At 48.0% G+C, this 20,293-nt stretch overlaps 1 protein-coding gene across 1 annotated transcript in view; it reads left to right on the top strand.

The window, feature by feature from the left end:
- LOXHD1 (lipoxygenase homology PLAT domains 1) overlaps window positions 1-20,293 on the top strand; it is a 93,071-nt gene that overhangs the window by 50,028 nt on the left and 22,750 nt on the right. The window contains exons 19-31 of the mRNA XM_036418682.2: window positions 626-1,094; window positions 1,589-1,743; window positions 3,167-3,297; window positions 5,735-5,907; window positions 6,639-6,743; window positions 7,815-7,943; window positions 9,063-9,227; window positions 11,968-12,149; window positions 13,077-13,193; window positions 14,066-14,228; window positions 17,459-17,613; window positions 18,839-19,048; window positions 19,190-19,325. Coding sequence (XP_036274575.1) covers window positions 626-1,094; window positions 1,589-1,743; window positions 3,167-3,297; window positions 5,735-5,907; window positions 6,639-6,743; window positions 7,815-7,943; window positions 9,063-9,227; window positions 11,968-12,149; window positions 13,077-13,193; window positions 14,066-14,228; window positions 17,459-17,613; window positions 18,839-19,048; window positions 19,190-19,325 — 2,290 coding nt within the window. The remainder of the gene's footprint in view (window positions 1-625; window positions 1,095-1,588; window positions 1,744-3,166; window positions 3,298-5,734; window positions 5,908-6,638; window positions 6,744-7,814; window positions 7,944-9,062; window positions 9,228-11,967; window positions 12,150-13,076; window positions 13,194-14,065; window positions 14,229-17,458; window positions 17,614-18,838; window positions 19,049-19,189; window positions 19,326-20,293) is intronic.

The following is a 20,293-nucleotide window of genomic DNA, read 5'->3' as shown; positions in this document are numbered from 1 at the left end:
TGAGGCAGATGCATCACAGCTGGCAGATAGGTGGGAAGAGGGGAACAGAAGTGGGCCTCCCTGGGGAGGTTGATAACATGGATACAGACCGACTGGCTGGGTGAGGCAGATGCATCACAGCTGGCAGATAGGTGGGAAGAGGGGAACAGAAGTGGGCCTCCCTGGGGAGGTTGATAACATGGACACTGTGACCTGGGAAACACTGGAGAGGAAATCCAAGGTGCTGAGGAAGGAACTAAGCAGGTCCAGAGCCCATCCCTTAAGTAGGAGAGAGAGAGAAAGGAGAGAGAGAGAGAGAGAGAGAGAGAGAGAGAGAGAGAGAGAGAGAGAGAGAGAGAGAGAAAAGAAAAGAGAAGAGAAAAAGCAGGGAGATCAGATCATCTTGACCATCACAGGGGTTTAGATGGAAATACATTTGGGTGGAGGGTGGGACTTGCGAGAGGTCCTGGAAGGTGGGCTGAGAAACAAGACTGGGTGTGTAAGAGAGAGGGAGCTGGTGGAAACTCTGAGCTTTGAGGCCTGGGACTTTCCATCTGTGACTCTGCACCAAGCCTGTGCCTGGCTCTGCATGGGAGGTGGGAGGGCACCAGGGACCACCCCAGCCACCGCTCCCCTCTTTGCACAGCTGGAGGCAGTTGACGTGGGGGAGGTCTTCAAGATCCGACTGGGGCACACGGGCGAGGGCTTCTCGCCGGGCTGGTTCGTGGACATGCTGTGGCTGCGGCACCTGCTGGTGCAGGAGGTGGAGCTCACCCCCGAGGAGGAGGAGCAGAAGAAGAAAGAGGAGGACAAGCTGCAAAGGCTGCTCAAGAAGGAGCGGTTGAAAGCCAAGCTGCAGAAGAAGATGAAGAAGAAGAAGGGCAGTGATGAGGAGGGTGAGGGGAGCGAGGAAGAGTCCTCATCGGAGGAGTCCTCCTCTGAAGAGGAGGAGGAGGAGTCGTCTGAGGAGGAGGAGGAAGAGGAGGAGTTTGGGCCGGGGATGCAGGAGGTGATTGAGGAGTACAAGTTCGATGTCAACCGCTGGCTGGCCAGGGGCAAGGAGGACAATGAAATTGTCTTGGAGCTGGCACCCTCTGGCCGGTCAGGTCCTACGCGTAAGCCTGAGCAAGGGTCAAACAGCCCCCCCCCACCACCACCACACACACACACAAGGGAGCCCAGGGAGGCGCCTAGCTCTCCTCTCACATGGAAGCCCCATAGGTGGGCACCCAAATAACTCTCCTGACATGTGTCTTAAATGCCACCATGGACAGTTCCCATCTGGGGTTAGCATTGCATTTGTCCCAGGGCTCTCAGGAGTGGTTGACTTAGAGGAGCCTTGATATAACTCAGTGTTGGGGATATAAAGTAGGAGGGCTGCACAGGGTGAGTTTTCCCAAAACTATGACTTCTTGAGATTTATGGGGGGGAGGGAGGGGAGGGAGTCTTGGGTGGAGAGGAAGGGCAAATTCTGTTACAAGTTAGTGTAGATGTGGAGGTATCTGTAGTCACTTCTAGCTTCCACCATCTACCTGGATACAAGAGACTGAGCCTTAGGCCCACTCAGAGGCCCGTGTGTCCTCAATGCTGTGTCTTTCTCTGTCTCCAGTCAATACCTACCAGGTCCAGGTTATCACAGGGACTGTTCCCAAGGCTGGCACCAGTGCCAACGTCTTCCTGACCATCTATGGAGAGGAGTACGGGGACACAGGGGAGCGTCCCCTGAGGTATTCAGACAAGTCCAGCAAGTTCCAGCCGGGGCAGGTAGGGTATGGGCTTTCTGGCCATTGGGCGGGTGATTGGGACTCAGACAGAAGGAGCCCTCTGGTGATTCCCAAGCCCCTCTACCCACAGTGACTGCTGGGTCCAGGAGTGAGCTTTGTTCAGTCCAACAAGGTGTTCTGGTGGTGCCTCCTTTGTAAGAACCAACGCTTTCTATAAGAAAGGCAGAGGTGGGGGTCCAGTTCCATGACCCCACAGGAACTACCGGAGGGTAGCAGACACTCAGTGCTAAGTGGGTGGAGCAGAGGTTCAGGAAGGAAGTGTGACCATAATATGGCACTTTGAGGGACACTTGGTGGGAAGGAGAGATGTAAACGGCCTTGATGATGAGTATGACATAGATGTCCAAAGATGTCAGTGAGAGGTGCTCTCTGGAGATAGGACCTCATGACAAAGATGTGAGGTAGAGATGTGGAAGGCCAGTTTGAGGATACTCAGAAAGAGTCTTCCTGCAGGGCTGTGCTTAAGGCTGAGCCATGGTGAGCACTGCCTCTGGGAAGCTTGATGAAACCAACCTAGGGGTGGAGAAATGAGGATTTTGAAAGACACACTGAGAACTGTATCCTGAAGTTACAAAAACTTTTAGCATTAAAATAAATGTATCTTGGGCCTGGGATGCAGGAAGTGATTGAGGAGTACAAGTTCCTTGTATAGTGGAAAGCATGAAAAATACAGCTGCCACCTTTGTCCTTAGAAATCTCACAATATCCTCTGTTGAGAAGACTGTCTCTCATTCCTCCTTTCTCATTCCTGTCCCCATTCTAAGCCTTTGAGGAGACCTCATCCTCAGGTTTCCTCATCCACACAGAGAAAGATAGAAAGAAATCAAATTATTTAAAAATACTTTCAGCCTCATCACTGATTTATTTCAGAGATTCCTGGTTTTTCTCCCTTCCCATGACTTAAGGGTCATGGCTTATTTCTGTTTCAGTACTTTTCTTGAAGAAATTATGGCCATTATGATCTGGGTTTAAAGAGTTTTTAAAAATGATAGTTAAGAAGACCCCATTCACTTAGTGTTGTCTGTCTCCTGCTTCCTCCAGCATATACATACACTCATCCACATTCAATCTTCCCACCTCAATAGGGAGCAATTGTTTCTGTAATCACTAATACTTCTGTTTCTGTAAATCACTTTGGATTTACACTTTGGCTCCTAGCAGGTACTTAATTAAAATGTGTTGCTGAAGGAGTTTATGCACACATGTACACACACAGCACATATCCAAGCAGCAGTTCACACTCCCTCCTCCCCGCACCTCCCCACCAAACACACATCCTGCAACATAAATCCATGTGCCTCTTGCCGGTTTGGGTCTCACAGCAGCCTCAGATCCTGGGACAGTGAAGCTGATGCAAGGTGGGGTGGGTACCACCCTCTGAGTGCTACCCTGGCCCTTCCCAGACAGACACTTTCACCGTCTCTGCCATTGACCTGGGGGCCCTGACCAAGATTCGGATTCGTCATGACAATGCGGGCAACAAAGGATGGTTCCTGGATAGAGTAGACATAACTGACATGAACACTGAGAGCACGTGAGTGGGGCTGGAGGGGAAGGAGGACAGGTCATGCCTGCCACTAAGATAGTCTTGGAATGAGGGCTGAAGGTGGGGTGGCTGTGATGCCTGAAGGTAAGGGTGGGGTGGCTGTGATGCCTGAGGGTGGGGGTGGGGTGGATGTGATGCCTGAGGGTGGAGGTAGTGGGGGCTGTAATGTAGGTTTAATCCATGTAACTGCTAGATGGGCATTGCATTCCTCCCTTCCCTCTCATTGGGCAGCCCCTGGCATTCCTTGCCATCTCAGGTAACAGTCTGATAGAACCAATCCAGTTCTTGAGATCAACCCAGAAAGTTGGGTTTTCCTTCCCTGCCAGACCATCACTGGCCCACTCTCCATGGCCAGACTTGGACACCTATATGTCTCTCCAGGTACATTGTTCTAATGTTCTAGGTCACCTGTAACAGCCAGGTAGTAAATATTTTAGGCTTGGGGGCCACTTGGTCTCTGTCACACCTGCCTGACCTTTGCAGGAGGAAAGCAGCTGTGGATGATTCCTAAATGAGGGGCCATGGCTGTGTTTCAGTAAAGCTTATGGTCACCGAAAATGAATGTCATGTAATATTCACATATTGCAAAATATCATTGTTCTTTAGATTTCCCCCCAACCATTTAAAAATGTAAAATCCATGCTTCATATGTAGAATGTACATGAGCAGGTGGTGGGCAACTTTGGCCCACAGGCCCACTGAGAGCTAGGTTGGAAAGGGGGATCTTTCCTCCCAACAGGTGAAGGAATCACCCCCAAGGGAAGTAAAACTATAGCCCCAGAATCAAATTGTGCCAGAACCAGGACCAGAACTTCAGACCATCAGTGATGAATGTGCTATGCAGTATTTCTAGCAATAGACCACATTCCCTCTTGGGATGTGCTGGAGGCAGTGGGGAAAGCAAGGAAGGTCCTACGTGAGTGTTGTTGCTGCCCAGTGCCTGCCAGTGCCTGGGATGTAATGGACATTCAATAAAAACACATTTGTTGATATGTAAACAACTTCTTGGCCTTTAGCCTGGTGTCTCAGGGAGCATGCCCTCTTCCTGGCTCCCCTCTATGCAGGGTAGGGGGTGAGGAGGCTCACCCCTCTTCTTACCTCCTTCCTGCCCCACAAGCTCAAGAGCTTGCTCCAGATGGGAACACTAAGGCACATCTCCTACATGGCCTGACATGTAGGTTTCTATGAGGTCATCATGATGGTGCCAAAGAGCCATTAGACAACCCCATGCTGAGATCCAGAGTCCTGACCTGGGGTAGGCTCTCTTCCAGGAACTGGCCAGGTTGCCCTGAACAAGTTGCTCCATCCTCGTGGCCTTTCATTTGCTCTTCGGATAAATGGGCTCATTGATGCCAGCCCAGCTTACTTCTCCAGATGTTCTGAAAATCTAATTGTCCTGATCAATTTAAGCTGGAAAGGATAAAGTGTTGCAAAAAAAAAAAAAAATCAAAAACAAAAAAACATAGGGACAGGGACAAACTGAGCATTGCTGCTTCCTCTTGCAGCTCTGTTAGGGGCAGTTAAATCTGTTCCATTGATTTAGCATTTCTGGGCCAGCCCAGCAATCTTTAAATTATTGTAGCTTTATAATCTCTTTTTAATATCTGTCACTACTTGGCCTCTTTCATCATTCTTCAAAAATATTAGCTAGTCTTACCTTTTCACATCAAGTCATGTGATTTGAATAAAACTATTGGAATTTTGATTGTTATGCCATTAAATGTATGTATGAGGAACTGCATATTTAGAATATTAAGTGCTACATTTCCATTAACCCAAGAGTTCCTTGAGGTATCTCAGTAATGCTTTACAATTTTCTACACACTGCTGCTACACATTTCTGTTAAGTTTACAACCAAGTATTTTAGTTTTATCACTCTTTGGAATGGAACCCCCTCATTACTCATCTTTCTTCCTCCCCATCCTTTTTCTTTTTTCCTTCCGTTCTCCACTCCTTGCTCCCCTCATCGCCTCCTCTTTCTTACCCTCCTTTCTTGTTGTGTGTTTACATGTCTTTGTTTCCTTGTATTGAAGCAACAATAAGGGTTCAGTGTGCAACCCTCTCTGCTAAAGTAGCCTGGCTAACAGACTAGCTTGAGAAAGGGTTGGAGCAGTCCCCAGGAGCCTCTCTTCTCTAGATGCCTCCAATATGAGCCTGATTGAGGGTCAGCTGTGTCCCAGGTTCAACACAGCATTTTCAATTGGTTGTCTGGAGACTTGTCTCCACATTTGCTCTCTGCAAAGGGTGAGTGACACTGCTGGGGTGATTACCAGGCTAGGTAGGATGGGGGCAATGCCATGGAAGGCAGACGAGAGCATTGGGGATCCCCACGAAGGGCCTCTCATTTCTCAGCCCATGACTACTCCTTCATGAGACCTTTCCACGGAGATATTCCCAACCTCTCCTCATTCCCCATCCCCACAGGTACTACTTCCCATGCCAACGCTGGCTGGCACTGGAGGAGGATGATGGCCAGCTGTCCAGAGAGCTGTTGTCAGTGGATGAGTCCGTTGTGCTGCCGCCGAGCGACGAGGACGAGGCGGGTGGGGGTGGCGGTGAAAACAACGCCCTCGACAACATGGGCTTGGAGCAGAAAGGTTTCCTCAACTAGGACTTATTTCTTCCCTCCAGCAACCCTCCCCTTTACCTCTGCCCCATCTGAAGTCTCCATCTCCCCTCCTTCCCCTGTGAACTCTGGATACGTCTTCCTCTGGCTTTCTATCTGTACTTCCCTCTCATTCTTTCATGGCAAGAATGAGGAGTGGGTGAGCATATTCATACATGTCCAGTGTAAGGCTGGGTATGTACAGAACAGGTATGGAATGAAATAGGATAGGATAGGATAGCATAGGTTAGCATAGGATAGCATAGGATAGCATAGGATAGGATAGATAGAATAGCTGGTTCAGACTAAGCCAAGCACATCTGAGGCCCTCAATACACTTTTGTCAAGAAAAAGAATGAATTTTTAAGAGTTCTATGATGTTTGTGCTCCATTCCTTGCAACTCAAATCCCCAAAAGTCTTCTAAACCTGGAGTAGTCAGACTGAGGTTTCTGGTTGATGAGCCTCTGACCCTCACAGTCACCCAAGTCTCCCCTAAGCATCCTACAGCTTTATTGGTTGAGGGCTTCCAGTGTGAGTTGGAGATAAGGGAGACCTCATCTTTGCCTTCAGGATGTTTCCAGAGTAAAGGAACACATCCTGCAAGCACAGCGATTCATAGGAATGGTCAACATGAACATAGAAACACACTCAATATGTTTCTCTCTCCTTCCTGCAGGGGAGGAGCAATCTGCCACTCACTTCTCCACACTCCTCTCCTGCAGATAAATCTACCACATTCCAAGTGACCATAAAGACTGGGGACAAGAAGCAGGCAGACACAAAAGCCAATGTCTTCATCACGCTCTTTGGTACACAAGACGACACTGGTAAGAAAACAATGCAGGTCTGAGGTTCACCCACATTATCCCCAGAGAGACTGGAAGACTCAGCAGAATGTTCCAGAATGGTCCTTCATTCCCACCCACCCCCCCTTTTTTTTAAATCACTTTAAGAATTCCCCTTTATTGTTTTATTGTATTTTATTATGGGAAGAGCACTTAGCATGTGATCTATCCTCTTAAATATTGTATATGCAATAATTATTGTTGGCTATAAGTATGTGTTATACGGCAGATCTCTAGGGCTTATTAATCTCACTAATCTGAAACTTTATCCCAGTTGATTAATAATTCCCCGCCCACCCCTTTTGGCATTTGAGGAAACCAAGCCTCAGAAAATTAAACAATTTGCCCAAGGCTGCCCAGATGTTAAGTGGCAAAACCAGGCATTGGACCAAGGTCTGTCTGTTAGGAGTCTGTGAATATCAGAAGACTTCTTACCTGGAGAGGGCTCAGAGTTGGGACTTACAGGGGTAAAGGAACTTGAAGACAATGTAGTACGTGCTGAGGCAGGAGGGGATGGCGATGATATTGAGACCACCTCAGATTTCAGACTGATGCCACAGCCCAGATCCCAGGATAGATTGTATATGTGAGATGGCTGGTGGGGAGCATTGGAAGCCATTCCTTCCACATTTCCCACCCTTCAGGGGAGCCCTTGTTTTCCCAGGGAACATGGGGAGGGTGGCTTTGTCACTGGATTCTCCCCAGGTATAGAGATGTGAGGGGTATGGAAGGAGAGCAGCATTGACTTAGGGCCCCATCACTTTCTCTTGGATGGTCTCAGACAAGGCATCTGGCCTCTGGGTGTGTCTCCTTTTCTTCAAATACAAACTGGAAGCAAACATACATACCTCAGAGGGTTATTGGGAAGCTCAATAAAAAGATACACACCAAAATAAAATATTCCAAAGGTGCCCAGTCGGTGGTAATTGCACAGTCTAAAATTGATGAAAACTCAAATGTTGGTCATTATGAGGAAAGACTAAAAGGGTTGGGCAGATTAGGTTTGAAAGGTCTCAGGGCCAGCCAGTCATGTTGAGGTCATTTGATTGGCAGGAATGAGCCTCCTGAAAGCTTCCAAGACCAACAGCACCCCATTTGAGAGGGGCAATATCGATGTCTTCACAGTGGAGGCACTGGACCTGGGAGATCTATGGAGAATCAGGATCGGCCATGACAACTCAGGTCTGACTTCCCTTCCTCTGTTCCCTGCTAAGAACTTAGTGACCACAGACAGGTCCCCGTGGGTGTCTAGGAAAGAATCCGGGGGAAATTTGGATGTTACCTGCCTTTCATAGTTACACCACTTCCTAAATCCCTGCAGCCCGGTAGAGCCCTGGCTGCATGCAGGATTCTGATCTAATTGGTCTGGGATGGGGTCTGGATACTGATGATTTAAATACTTTCCTTAAACCCCCACCCTCAGTAATTTTAATGTGCCATCAGATTTGAGAATCCCTGATCTGGCTCCGTGGCTCTGAAATTTGAGTTGGTATCAGAACCACCTGGAGGACTTATTAAAACACAGATTTCTAGGTCCCATCCCCAGAGTCTTTGATTTGGCAGTTCTGTGTGGGGCCCAAGAGTTCATATTTCTCACATGTGATACTGAGGCTGCTGGTCTGGGGATCCCACTCTGAGAACCACTGATCTAGCCAATCCTTTCCAGAAGCCACTAACACCACTGCTAAAGGATGTGCCCAACTTTGTTCTTTCTCCATAAAATTGGACTCATTTACTTGGTCTTCAAATCATGTCTTCTATGCCCACAGAAGGAGGCCTTCCTCTTAGCACCTGGGGCTAAGAGACTGGGTTCTCTGTTTGGCTGCAATGGCTTTTATTAAGCCTGAGCTCTCCTTTTCCCAGGAAGAAACATTGATCCTTCACTGATTTCCCTTCCCATCATGAATCACAAACTGAGGCCAGTGAGCTGCCATGGGGTGAAATGATGAAGTCCTTATTAACACAGTCTCTTTCTGGCACCTCTGGGTTCCCTGTTTAGAGTGCCTTCCACCCTGGACAGCGTCCTTGCTTCCCTCCCCTCAGACTCTGCCCTCCTGTCATCTCTTCTCCATGCTCCTTTGCTCTTGCTAATGTCACTGACAGCAGCCTGGCATGTGACCCAGTGTTTTTATAGGCATCATTTGTGCAATGCTGTGTGCAAAAGGGATGACACATTCATGGTGGAGCTGTAGGCATCAGACATTGAGTAGAGAAGGATGGTTGGAGTCCCTGACATTATGGATAGGAGACCACCATATCAAAATCCTTCATGGGTTCTGTGTCTCCTCTCCCTCCCTCCAGGCAGGAATCCAAGCTGGTTTGTAGAGTGGGTAGAGGTGGACGCCCCATCTCTTGGAAAGAGCATGACGTTCCCCTGTGGCCGCTGGCTAAGCAAGAATGAAGATGACGGGGCCATCGTCAGGGACCTCTTCCACGAGGAGCTTCAGACGAGGCTGTACACACCATGTAAGAAACACACACATCAAGACTGGCCCTGTTTCCAGATCCCATCACCCACCCTTGCAACTCAGTTCTAATCCCTCTTCCAGTGTCCACTCTGGGCCAGGCTGACCTAGGAGACTGAGTCTTTTGCTCCTTTTCCAAACTCTCTGGGTCCTGTGAAGGCTGTGGGCTTAGCCCTGGACCCAGGAAAGAAAATATGGCATTTATTCCAAACTCCACCCCAAATTAGCTGGTGAGAACAGGCGGAGAGTTGCACCTCTTTGGGGTTCAGTTTCCCCATCTGCCAAAACAGAGATATTAGAAAAGGATGGTTGTAAGACCCCAAAAGGAAGAGTGATAAAGGTCTAACTGTGAGGTATGGTCATCAACCCCATCACCTGTCCCCATTCCAGTCATTACATGCTGAAGAGTCACCACTGTAAGATTTTATCTTGATTGGGGACAAATCAAAAAGAAGGGGAATAACTGGGTGAATTTTTGACACTTCCATCTTCTATCATCATCAGAAAGTATATATCAAATGTTTCTATACATATAGGTAAATACTAGGTACTAGAACTCAAACTGAAGTCAAACTATTAAAAAACTGTCTGAATATTCTAAAATCTGAACTAAACTCAGAGAGTACAATTTTTCAAATCCAAATAATTAGCTGTATTAAAATATTTCCCCCACGCAACTCATTCTTAGTATAAATCAGTTATTCGGCAAACTCATTAGTCAACAGAGTGGCAAACTGTGGCCCACGAGCCGCAGTTTGCCGACCACTGGCCTACAGCAATTAAACTGGCAATGGTCAGAGAGTCAAAATACTTTCCAGTTTAAAGTCTAAAATAAGTGACACTTTATTCTAGTAAAGTCTTTGCATATACAAAGCAAATTCTAGGTCCAGCCTCTGCCCCTGGTCTGGCCTGCAGCCTAGACAGACACACAACCCCACCCTGCAGATGCACACAGCTGGTGGCAGCATTGGGTGGGAATCTTCAGGACAGAAGAGCTCATTTCTTCCTTTGAGCCTAGGTCAGGCCTTGCTCTTTACAGAAAAAGAAAAAGGAGAAGAAAAGGCCTGACCTTAATTACATTCAGTTCAAGCCTAATATTAAAATTGATCCATCTGCCCTTTGTCCTGCATTCACATTTGTCAAAAAAGGGGAAAAAAAGGTCAGGAAAGACTTGACTTGCAGACTGATGAGCGATGGACACCCCTTTTGAAGGGCACACAGGAAGGAATCTGCTGCCCAGAACCCACTGCCCTGATAGGGAATGTCCTAGGGCCCAAGCCAGGAGCTCCAGGGGCTGCAGGGCCCCAGCTCGGGAATGGTGGGAAGTGGGCCCAGGCATCCTCATTGGGGCCTAGAAGGACCCAGGGCAGTTCATCAAGGCTGCCAATACACGTGAACCACACGGTAGAGGCATATCAATGAGGAAGGGAGCTGTTGTCATGTCTGACCTGATAGGCTTCAGAGGGGAGGCAGAACACAGCCTGGAGCTCCAAATGTCAGCATCACGTCATGCCAGGGCTGGGAGAAACCTCAGTTTTCAACCTATGTTCTGAGGATCCCAGGTGTTGAAGGGGTGTCTGAGGGCAGCTGGTGGGAGGAGAGAGATAAGAAAGGACAGTCCTCTGTCCCCCAATTCATGCCATCTAGAGAAGCACCTTAGCTCTAAAAAGTCAAGTTTTTTCCCCCCTGAATATTCTTGATAAATGTATTTATACAAAATCTGCAGTTAAAGAAACTGAAAGCCACAGATCTGTCTCGTTAAACCTCCTCATTTTCTAGGCAAGGAAACTGAGGCCCAAAGAAGCATAACCTCTTGCCAAAGGACACACAGCAACTCAGTGACAGTGGCAGAGCTAGAAACCAGGAAGCAAATTGGAGCCCAGGCCCAGGAAAATGGGTGGAAGGTGGGCTGTTCCTGCCAGACATTTCCAGAGTTTTTCCCACAGCCAACTAGTCTTGGGGAAGCTCAAACCCATTGCCAGCTTCTCTGTTCAAGGCCTTATAAGCTATAGGCCATGGTGAAACCCAAGAGGACTAAGAAGGGGACCCCACAATGCAGAGAGAACACTTCCATTATTGCCTGGGATCCTGGAAGAGTGGGGACGTATTTCCCCTTACCCCACTGTCCAGGCCCTCATGGGACCAGTGGTCTCCTGCTTAGGCTGCTCCTCCCGTGGCTTGTGGGTAGGCATCAGTACTCATTCCAGTTCATGACAACAACACCCATAGAGGTTGGCTGCACAGGATTTGGGGTTGGACATGTCTGGGTTCAAGTTCAAGTTCCACCACTGTCTGGTCATATGGTGACCTATGGGTAGTTGCTTCACCTCCCTGGGTTTTCTCATTTGTAAAATTCAGTACAACAATACCTACTCCATAAGGTCACTCTGAAGGTGACACGAGATAAGAAATATAAAATGCTTAATAATTACTCAGTGAACGATAACGATTACTATTACAAGTATTATTACTATAGTTGCACAGCAAGGTAACCATGGCAATAAATGAAAAGCAAATTTCCCCTCTGGAGAAGGCTGTGAGGAGGTGATTTCTAAAGCGACTCCTTTCAAGGTCAAGATCATAGGATAGGGTACATTTCTTCTTGAACTCTTCTCTGGGTCTTCAGTGTGACCCATGGTAAATATACATATTTATATACAAACTAGAGGCCCAGTGCATGGATTCTTGCATCTTACCTGTGTTTGTTTTCTATTTTCACATCCTTTTGGCTTCCCGCCTAGTTGTTCCTTATGAGATCACCATCTACACCAGCGATGTCTTTGCCGCTGGTACAAATGCCAGCGTCTTCCTTGTCATTTATGGCTGCGATGGTATTTGCACTGAGCAGAAGAACCTGTGCACCAACAAACGGGAGCAGAAGATGTTCTTTGAGAGGAAGTCAGCCTCCCGCTTCATTATGGAGGTATGTGGACTCATCAGGCTTCTGGGAGCCAGGCCTGGGGGGTGAAGTGGACCCAGAAGACCAGTGAGTTGAAGGAGCCCTGCACTCAGAGGTAGGCAAGTCTGATGGGCTGCTGTTAGAGAGGAAGGTGGGCAGCTCATCAACCTCTCTGGGCCTCAGTACATCCAAGAAACTGGGAGGAGGGTGAGCCTTGTCCTGTCCTTCAGAACTGGTATCAGGATCAAAGGCTTTGGGTTGGGGCAGCAGGGGTGGGGATGGGGTGTCTGTAGGATGCTGTAAGAACCTATCATGAAGGCATCTGACTTTCTGGAGGTGGTCAGGGGGCTTCCCTGAGGAAGTGATCCTTAAGCTAAGAACTGAATGATGAGGTAGAGCAGACACTGGTTTATGTAAAGAAGAGGAAAGGGATGGGCAGGGAAAGAATGCGCAAGGGCCCTGTGGCAAGAAAATGTAAAATCTAAGGGACTAGAATTTGAGGGATATAGAAGATGAATGACTAGAAGTGAAGGGGACTCTTGGGGAGCCAAGGAGAAGGTCAGGTTGGCAAAACATGGCATGGGTAGAACCAGAACTCACTTTCTGATATCCAAGTCAACTTCTCAGGCAAGAAATGAGCTGCTACAGTGATAAGAAACGATAGGCAAAGAGATGGGTTCCACCATCAAAAGGGAAGGCAGCATTCCAGATGTTGACTGAATGGAGGTGATTTAACTTTTAAGTGGGGTGAGGGTAAGGGGAGCATGAACAAGGCATGTGTAGAGGAAAGTGAGGGCTGGCTTGGGGGGAACAGTGGGGATGTACCGGAAGAAAGTGAGTCCTGGAAATTCAAAAGAATTCAAGGCTGATGCCCTGGGAGGCAGGTTTTTGCTTTGGTTGTATTTTCTTAGCCTGTCAGTCAACATCTGGTGCATTTTCTCCTTTCCAAAGCTAGAAGATGTGGGGGAAGTCATTGAAAAAATCCGGATTGGCCATGATAATACGGGCATAAATCCTGGGTGGCACTGCTCCTACGTGGAAATTCGCAGGCTCCTCCCAGAGAAAGATGTGAGTTTCTGATTGATCTGTCTTGCTGTTTGTTGTTGTTTTTCCCTTTACCAGAAGAGACTCCAGGTAGATTCATTATAAGAACCTGCAGCCTCAGTAAGTTAAGATAAACTATTCTGAGAAAAATTCCACACACACACACACACACACACACACACACACACAGACAGACACACACACACCATACACACACACCCGTTCGCTCTGAGTGCAGAAACGAGCTCAAGTCCCAGGTCTTGCTTTAGGGGTCAAGACGGAGGGTCTGGGCAGCCAGGTCTCTGCTAGCCACCCCAAAGCCATGCTACTGCTGAGTGACCAAGCCTGCCCTTTCTGCTACTCAAGGTCCACCAGCAGGCAGAAACCCACCTGAACAACTTGGAAAACATTCTGAAACTATAGAATTCTAAACCCAGGAGGCAGTCATAGCTGTGGATATGAGTGACTTGGTAGAAATTTAAAAATACACATCTCTCCCCTTACCCTTTGAATCTGAGTCTCCAGGATGGGGTTCAGATATTTATTTATTTATTATTATTATTTTTACATGAGAAGCATTTTATTTTATTTTTTATTTTTTTATTTTTTATTGTCAGTTATTTGTTATTTTTTATTTTATTTTTTATTTTTTAATTTTTTTTATTAGATATTTATTTTTAAGTGACTCTGGGAGCTCTGGCCTTCAAGAACCAACCACTGATGTGGCTGTGTAAGATTCGATCTGCTAGAATTGGGCAGGGCTGTAGCTTTTGCATTATTTATGGGCCTCCATGACCCTTGTCTTTGGTCCCCATGAGTGTTGACATGCTGATGAACCCCTGAAGTGGGCAGTTTCCTCATTAAGTGCTAATTTTTCTCTTTCTTCCTCACCCCAGGGTACAGAGACCGTGACTTTTGCTTGTGATCGATGGCTTGCCACCTCAGAGGATGACAAGAAGACTATTCGAGAACTGGTTCCTTTTGACATCTTCACTGAGAAATACATGTCAGATGGGTCCTTAAGGCAAATCTACAAGGAAGTGGAGGAACCATTGGACAGTAAGTGTGATGCCATCACCCTTATCACCTCCCTTATAGGGCACCTGCCCTGTGCCAAGCAGAGCCTTTGCACCCAGGAGGAAGAGTCTATTATTACTTTCATTCAGTGGAGGGGGCAACTGAGGCTCACAGAGGCACCATAACTGTCAAAGTTCCCACAGCTAATAAATGGCAGGGCTATTCTTCAAAGTCTCACTGCAGGGTTTGTACTCAAATCTTTTCCTGGCCTGACAGTGGGATGATACATCCAAATGTGTGTTCTCCTGTGCCTGCATTATCCGGGTCTTGTTTTCTCTTTTCTCTTGGTTTATTTGGCTATAATCCACAAGGCTGGTCCCCTCTGTTCTTGCTGGATCCAGGTGTTCCAACCTAGGATGAATCCTGAACATCTTGGAGTCAGCTGTAACTGGGGCTGTTGTGTATTTGTTCTCAGGGACAGGGTGCAGCTTCAGAGTGTCCAAGGTCATGGGTTTCTCTTCTGCTGTGCCAGTTAACTTGTCCCATTCCTTGTGGCTGTGGTTTTCTCTGTAGGATCTGCACTAGCCAGAACACACGCTGTACTTCTTCTGTTGCTGTAGTACCACCATTTTCTTGTTCTCTTCCTACCTTTCTGAATGCTAGTTCCCTTTTTCGTGCCATGTAGCATTACTTCAGACTCAGTCCTCAGCCCTGTATTCTCCTTTCTTTTTACACTGTGTGAGTGAACACACACACACACACACACACACACACAGGCTCACACACACCATTCTTCCTGGACCACATGGGTGGAGTCATACCTCTGTTTGAACCAGTGATGCCATTGTCCATGTCCACTCCCATATTATTCACCACTGGTAAGCTGTGTCAAAAATCAACTTCACCTGCAAAAAAACCAAAAACAGTCCTTCTATCACTGATCACATACAAAAGAATACTTCTGTATTTTATCTTTGATACAAGATCAGAGATGCTCCTAAACCTTGGAAATCCAGCTTATGTTTGTTGCATGGCCTTCTTGAAAACACACACACACACACACACACACACACACACACAACAAAACAAAACAAAACAAAACAAAACAAAACAAAAACCAACCCACAAAACTGGAGTAAAATTCAAGATAACAGACCCCGTATAGAACCAGAGGGATATAAAATAGCTCTAACATTTCCTTTCATCTGAGTTGCCACTGCCTAGTGATAAAAAACAAGTGTTGCCTCAATAATGTGCCTCTCCATATTCATATTATTTCCTCTGACTTTTCTTTGCTATTACATCTAGAGGATAATTCTCTTTTGTACTTGCACCCAGAGGACACCCTGGGGAGCTGTGGCATTGGCCCCTTGGGCTGCTCTGTTTTAATAGCATGGAGCAAGCCTACTCTGTGCTTGCTTGTGTTTCTAGGGAAACTTCTTTCCACTGAGAGCTGTGCCGCCTGGGTGGGAATGGGAGGGAGGAGGATCCAGAAATAGCCAGATTTGACTGCATAACCACATTGCTCAACACTCAGAAGCAGAATCCATTTTCCTAATTCCCAAAAGACTGTCGAGAGCAGTGGGGGGTGGAAGAGAAGAGTAGGAGGGCATTTAATCCCAGTTCCTGGTGACATGGCACCCCCCACACCTCAAAGGCAAGGGCTCCTAGAAAATGTCCTGCCCAGGTGTGGAGCAGGACTGAAGGCACATCCAGTAAGTAAATGGAGAGAAAAATTGAGGTGGAGTAGGGGGAGGGGAGGACATCAACTGTTATGTTTAAACTGTGACAAAACCCCTGGTGTGATTCATGTCAGAATCAAACAGACAGGCTTGGGTAATGTTGACTTTTAAACACCAAAGAGAATGCCACACATGAAATGACGAGTAGGTTCTGCACTGAGCTGAGTGGGGTGGGCAGGGGCAGGGTGATGAGTCCTGGTTCCTGCCCATGAGGGAGGCAGGCCTTGGAGAGCTGTTCTCACAGTGCACCTGCGAGGTTTGAAGAGCAGAGTGTTGGGCGAGGCAATGCAGCCAGGGTGGGTGGGTGGGGAGAAGTGGGAATAGGGAGTGTGAGGGGGATGGCTCTCAGGTTTGGATGTGAGATTGTGACTGTGGTCTAGTCTAAGTGAGTGTGTCCCCTAGGTCAGCGGTTGCCAACCAGCGGTCAGTGGACAACTAGTGGTCCATGAAGTGGACAACTAGTGGTCCAAAAGGTTGGCTATGGCTGCCCTAGGTGACAGAGGTGTGAATTCAGAGCACAGGAGGACACTAGGTTAGAGATATAGACTCATGGAACTCATGGAAGTTAGCACCCGGGACTTGCAGAGTGAGAGCCAAGGGCAGCGGATAGAACCAGGAAACAGTGGCATAGGGTTGGGGGCAGAAGATCAGGAGCCATAATGCTGCTTAAGAGGGAGCAGCCAGAGAGGTCAGAGGAGAGCAGGGGAGAAAATGCCATGGAATCTTGGGAAAATGAAGGAAAGACTAGGAGCTATGCGTGGGCATGTATGCATTCCATATGAGCAATACACATCACCTTACTTTTCTAAATGTAATTAAATGTGGCTCTGAGCCCATTTGCAAGGTTGCTAAGAAAGTCCATCTCAGTCCCTGCATGAGGGGGATAACCTTCCTAGGGTCTTAAAGGATCCTGGAGCTACAGACTACGAAGTGAACACAGGCAAGCAATTCCCAAGTCTTTTCCCCAGAAGCCATAGGGGGTGGATGGTTCAGGGGATGCTGGGAGAATACTCCATCCTTTAAGTCTTTTTTTTTTTTTTAATCCTAACCTGAGGATATTTTTTCATTGATTTTCAGAGAGAGTTGGAGAGGGAAAGACAGAGAGAAATATCAATGTGAGAGAAACACATTGATTGGTTGCTTCTGCACTTGCACCAATAACAGACCCTATATGGAACCAGAGGGATATAAAATAGCTTTAACATTTTCACCAGGGTGCCTGCGAAGGAGGAGCCTGCAACTGAGGTACATGCCCTTGACCAACTCAGGCTGATACTCTATCCACTGAGTCAAACCGGGTAGGGCCATCTTTTGAGTCTTTGAGACCAACTTTGTCAGATCAGATGGGCATCTTCCCACTGGTGAATCCATGTGGAGTTGAACAAATAATAGGAAAACACTAACTCCTTCCTGAGCCCTGGGCCAGATCCCTGAACCTCCTACCAATCCAGTTCCCCCGAACCTAAAGTGATACCATCTTTTTTTCCTCTTTGTCCGTCCCTCTGTTTGTCTGTCCATGTGCCGATCCAGTTATACTGTACTCGGTGCAGATCTTCACAGGAAATGTTCCAGGGGCAGGAACAGACGCCAAGGTCTACATAACCATCTATGGAGATCTGGGGGATACTGGGGAGCGGTACCTCGGCAAGTCGGAGAACCGCACCAACAAGTTCGAGAGAGGAACGGTAGGAGGGCACACAGAGTTGATCCTCTTCCCTTCTCCTCCCTGGGGCCAGATAACATCCCATACATGAAAGTGTTATAGTTATTTCCCTGTTCCTCAAGTCCTAAACACTAGATGGCTCCAAATTTTCCATTGTAACCATTATCCTGCAACAGACTTCCTTGCTCACCTGAGAAAGTATCCCCCCAGGACAGATGCAGGAAGTGGAATTACTATGTCATAAGGTGTGCTCATTGCTGCGCTAATGAACTCAGTGCCCCAAGGCCTGCACTCAGCCATGCACATTCACCTGCAATTCCTCAGCCGGAAGACTGGACTGCCCCAGCTGCCTGGAAGGCCCAGCTCCCCATCTTCAGCTTAATGCCTCCACCTGGAGAGTCTACCCAGGCAGCCCTTCCACCACCTGGGCTGTCCCAGGGAGGAATCCTGTAGTATTTAGCTCTGGGCTCCCAATCATGCTCAGCACAATGACTCAGTGCATTTTTCAGAAGAAAAGCGCGAGTCACTCGAGGTTACCAGTCCCTCCTCCTCCTCCTCAGGCTCCTAACTGCCACATTCAATTTGTGTTTTGACTGCACTTTACTTAAGGCCTAGAACTCCACATCTCACTGAACAGTCCCCAAAGAATCCAATTACCAGAGTGTAATGTCACATTACTGAAGGCATTATCAGGCACCCAGAGGAGGGCTTTATGTCACACCCTACATAAATCCTCCTGAATCCACACTCGAAATGTTGTCCCCTGCACTTTCCTCAGCCTTGCCTCCACCAGAGCCTGTATCCCGAAGATTGGCCCTCCAATTGCCTCCGAGCTTCCCCATGGAAATTTCAAGTGGCTCCCATCATCCAGAAGGAATCTTACCCTCCAGCCTTCTTGGAACCCTCCAGCCTCCAACCTGAACTCTTGCTGATACTCAAATAAGGATGCCCAGTTACAGGACAGGGCAGAGCCCCTGGTCTGTACCACCCCCACTCACACAGCTCATCGGGTCCAACTTTCAAACACCCACAGAGATTTTCCCAAAAGACCTAGATTGTAAACAGGGCCATGTGCAAGCGAGGCCTTGGAATACCAAACTCTCTGGGTTAGAGATTTGGGCCTGGAGGGCTCCCCAGCTAGGAAGGTCTGCTTAGCCACTGGGGGATGTGGAAGGAGCTGGTTGGATGGGGTTGGAGTGATGGAGGTGGGGAGCTCCCACCCAAGCCCCCACATCTGGACTCCCCAGGCCGACACCTTCATCATCGAGGCAGCTGATTTGGGCGTCATCTACAAGATTAAGCTCCGCCATGACAACACCAAGTGGTGCGCGGACTGGTATGTGGAGAAGGTGGATATCTGGAACGACACCAACGAAGACGAGTTCTTGTTCCTGTGTGGGCGGTGGCTGTCCCTGAAGAAGGAGGACGGGCGACTGGAGAGGCTGTTTTATGAGAAGGTGAGGGAAAGGCAGCAGGGAGGGGGGGCAATGGAAGGGGGTCTGGGCTCAGCCAGGCCTGACCCCATCCTCACACCTGGGGGAGGCCCAAGGGCAGCAGGTGCAGCAGGTGGAGGGGACCTGGTCGTGCTCTCCCCACAGGAGTACACGGGGGACCGGAGCAGCAACTGCAGCAGCCCTGCAGACTTCTGGGAGATTGCCCTGAGCTCCAAGATGGAAGGTGTGGACATCGCCTCGGTGACGGGCCCCATGGCCAACTACGTCCAGGAGGGCCGGGGTAAGCCAAGCAAGAACAGGACATGGAAATGTGTTTAAGATGTTCTCAGACAGGCCCTGCCATAGCTCCACCATTGTCTGTCTGACTCACTCTGAGCTGTGCCATGATGACACCAAGTGGTGGGCAGACTTGGTGCTGATGGTAGCCTTGCTGATGGTGTCTAATGTCTTATAATTTACACATAGTTTTCACACCTACTGTCTATTTCCACCCCTACAACCCCAAGAAGTGACAGGGCAGGATTAGCCACTGTACAGACAGGAAAACAAAGGCTAAGAGAAGTTAGAGTGACGATGTTCTTAATCCATTGATCCACCACCAGCAGAGGTCATCCTGCCCATACCCAGACTCTCATGCTATAGATTCTGCCCAGGGCACCTGGGACAAGTCTCATCCAACAGAGCTGAACTGCAGCAGTGAGAATCCCTTCCTGCTAGTGGAGGACTCGGCTACTCAAATTTAAGGAGTGATGTGTTGGGGGCTGGGAGGGAAGGGGGAAGAATTCTTGAACTGGGTTTTTATTTTTGTTTTTGTTTTTTTTAGATTTAGCTTCCACTTCTGGTTCTGACAATAATACATGGGGCCCTGGACAAGTTACTCTTTGGCTTCTGTTTTTCCTTCCTTCATTATAACAATATTATAACCCCCTGACAAATTCCCTTTTTCCAACTAGATTTTTGAGATAAGGCAGTACTATATTTGTCTATTAGACATTTAATTTTTAATATTTTATTGATTTTCCTTCTGCACGCTCCCTACTGGCTATGTGCCCGAAACCAAAGTACATGCCCTTGACAAGAATTGAACCTGGGACCCTTGAATCTGCAGGCTGACGCTTTGTCCACTGAGCCAAACCGGCCAGGTTGTCTATTGGACATTTAAATGAGCACTGCCTTTCTGCTCAGTTCTCTTGAGTATAGACCATGACACCACTCTATTCCTCTCCAGGAGACCACATGGTGGGTCTG

This window comes from Pipistrellus kuhlii, unplaced genomic scaffold (genome assembly GCF_014108245.1).
Source record: "Pipistrellus kuhlii isolate mPipKuh1 unplaced genomic scaffold, mPipKuh1.p scaffold_m20_p_6, whole genome shotgun sequence".
Taxonomy (NCBI): Eukaryota; Metazoa; Chordata; class Mammalia; order Chiroptera; family Vespertilionidae; genus Pipistrellus; species Pipistrellus kuhlii.
Note: the sequence above shows the minus strand (reverse complement) of the source record. Positions and strands in the feature narration are given on the sequence as shown.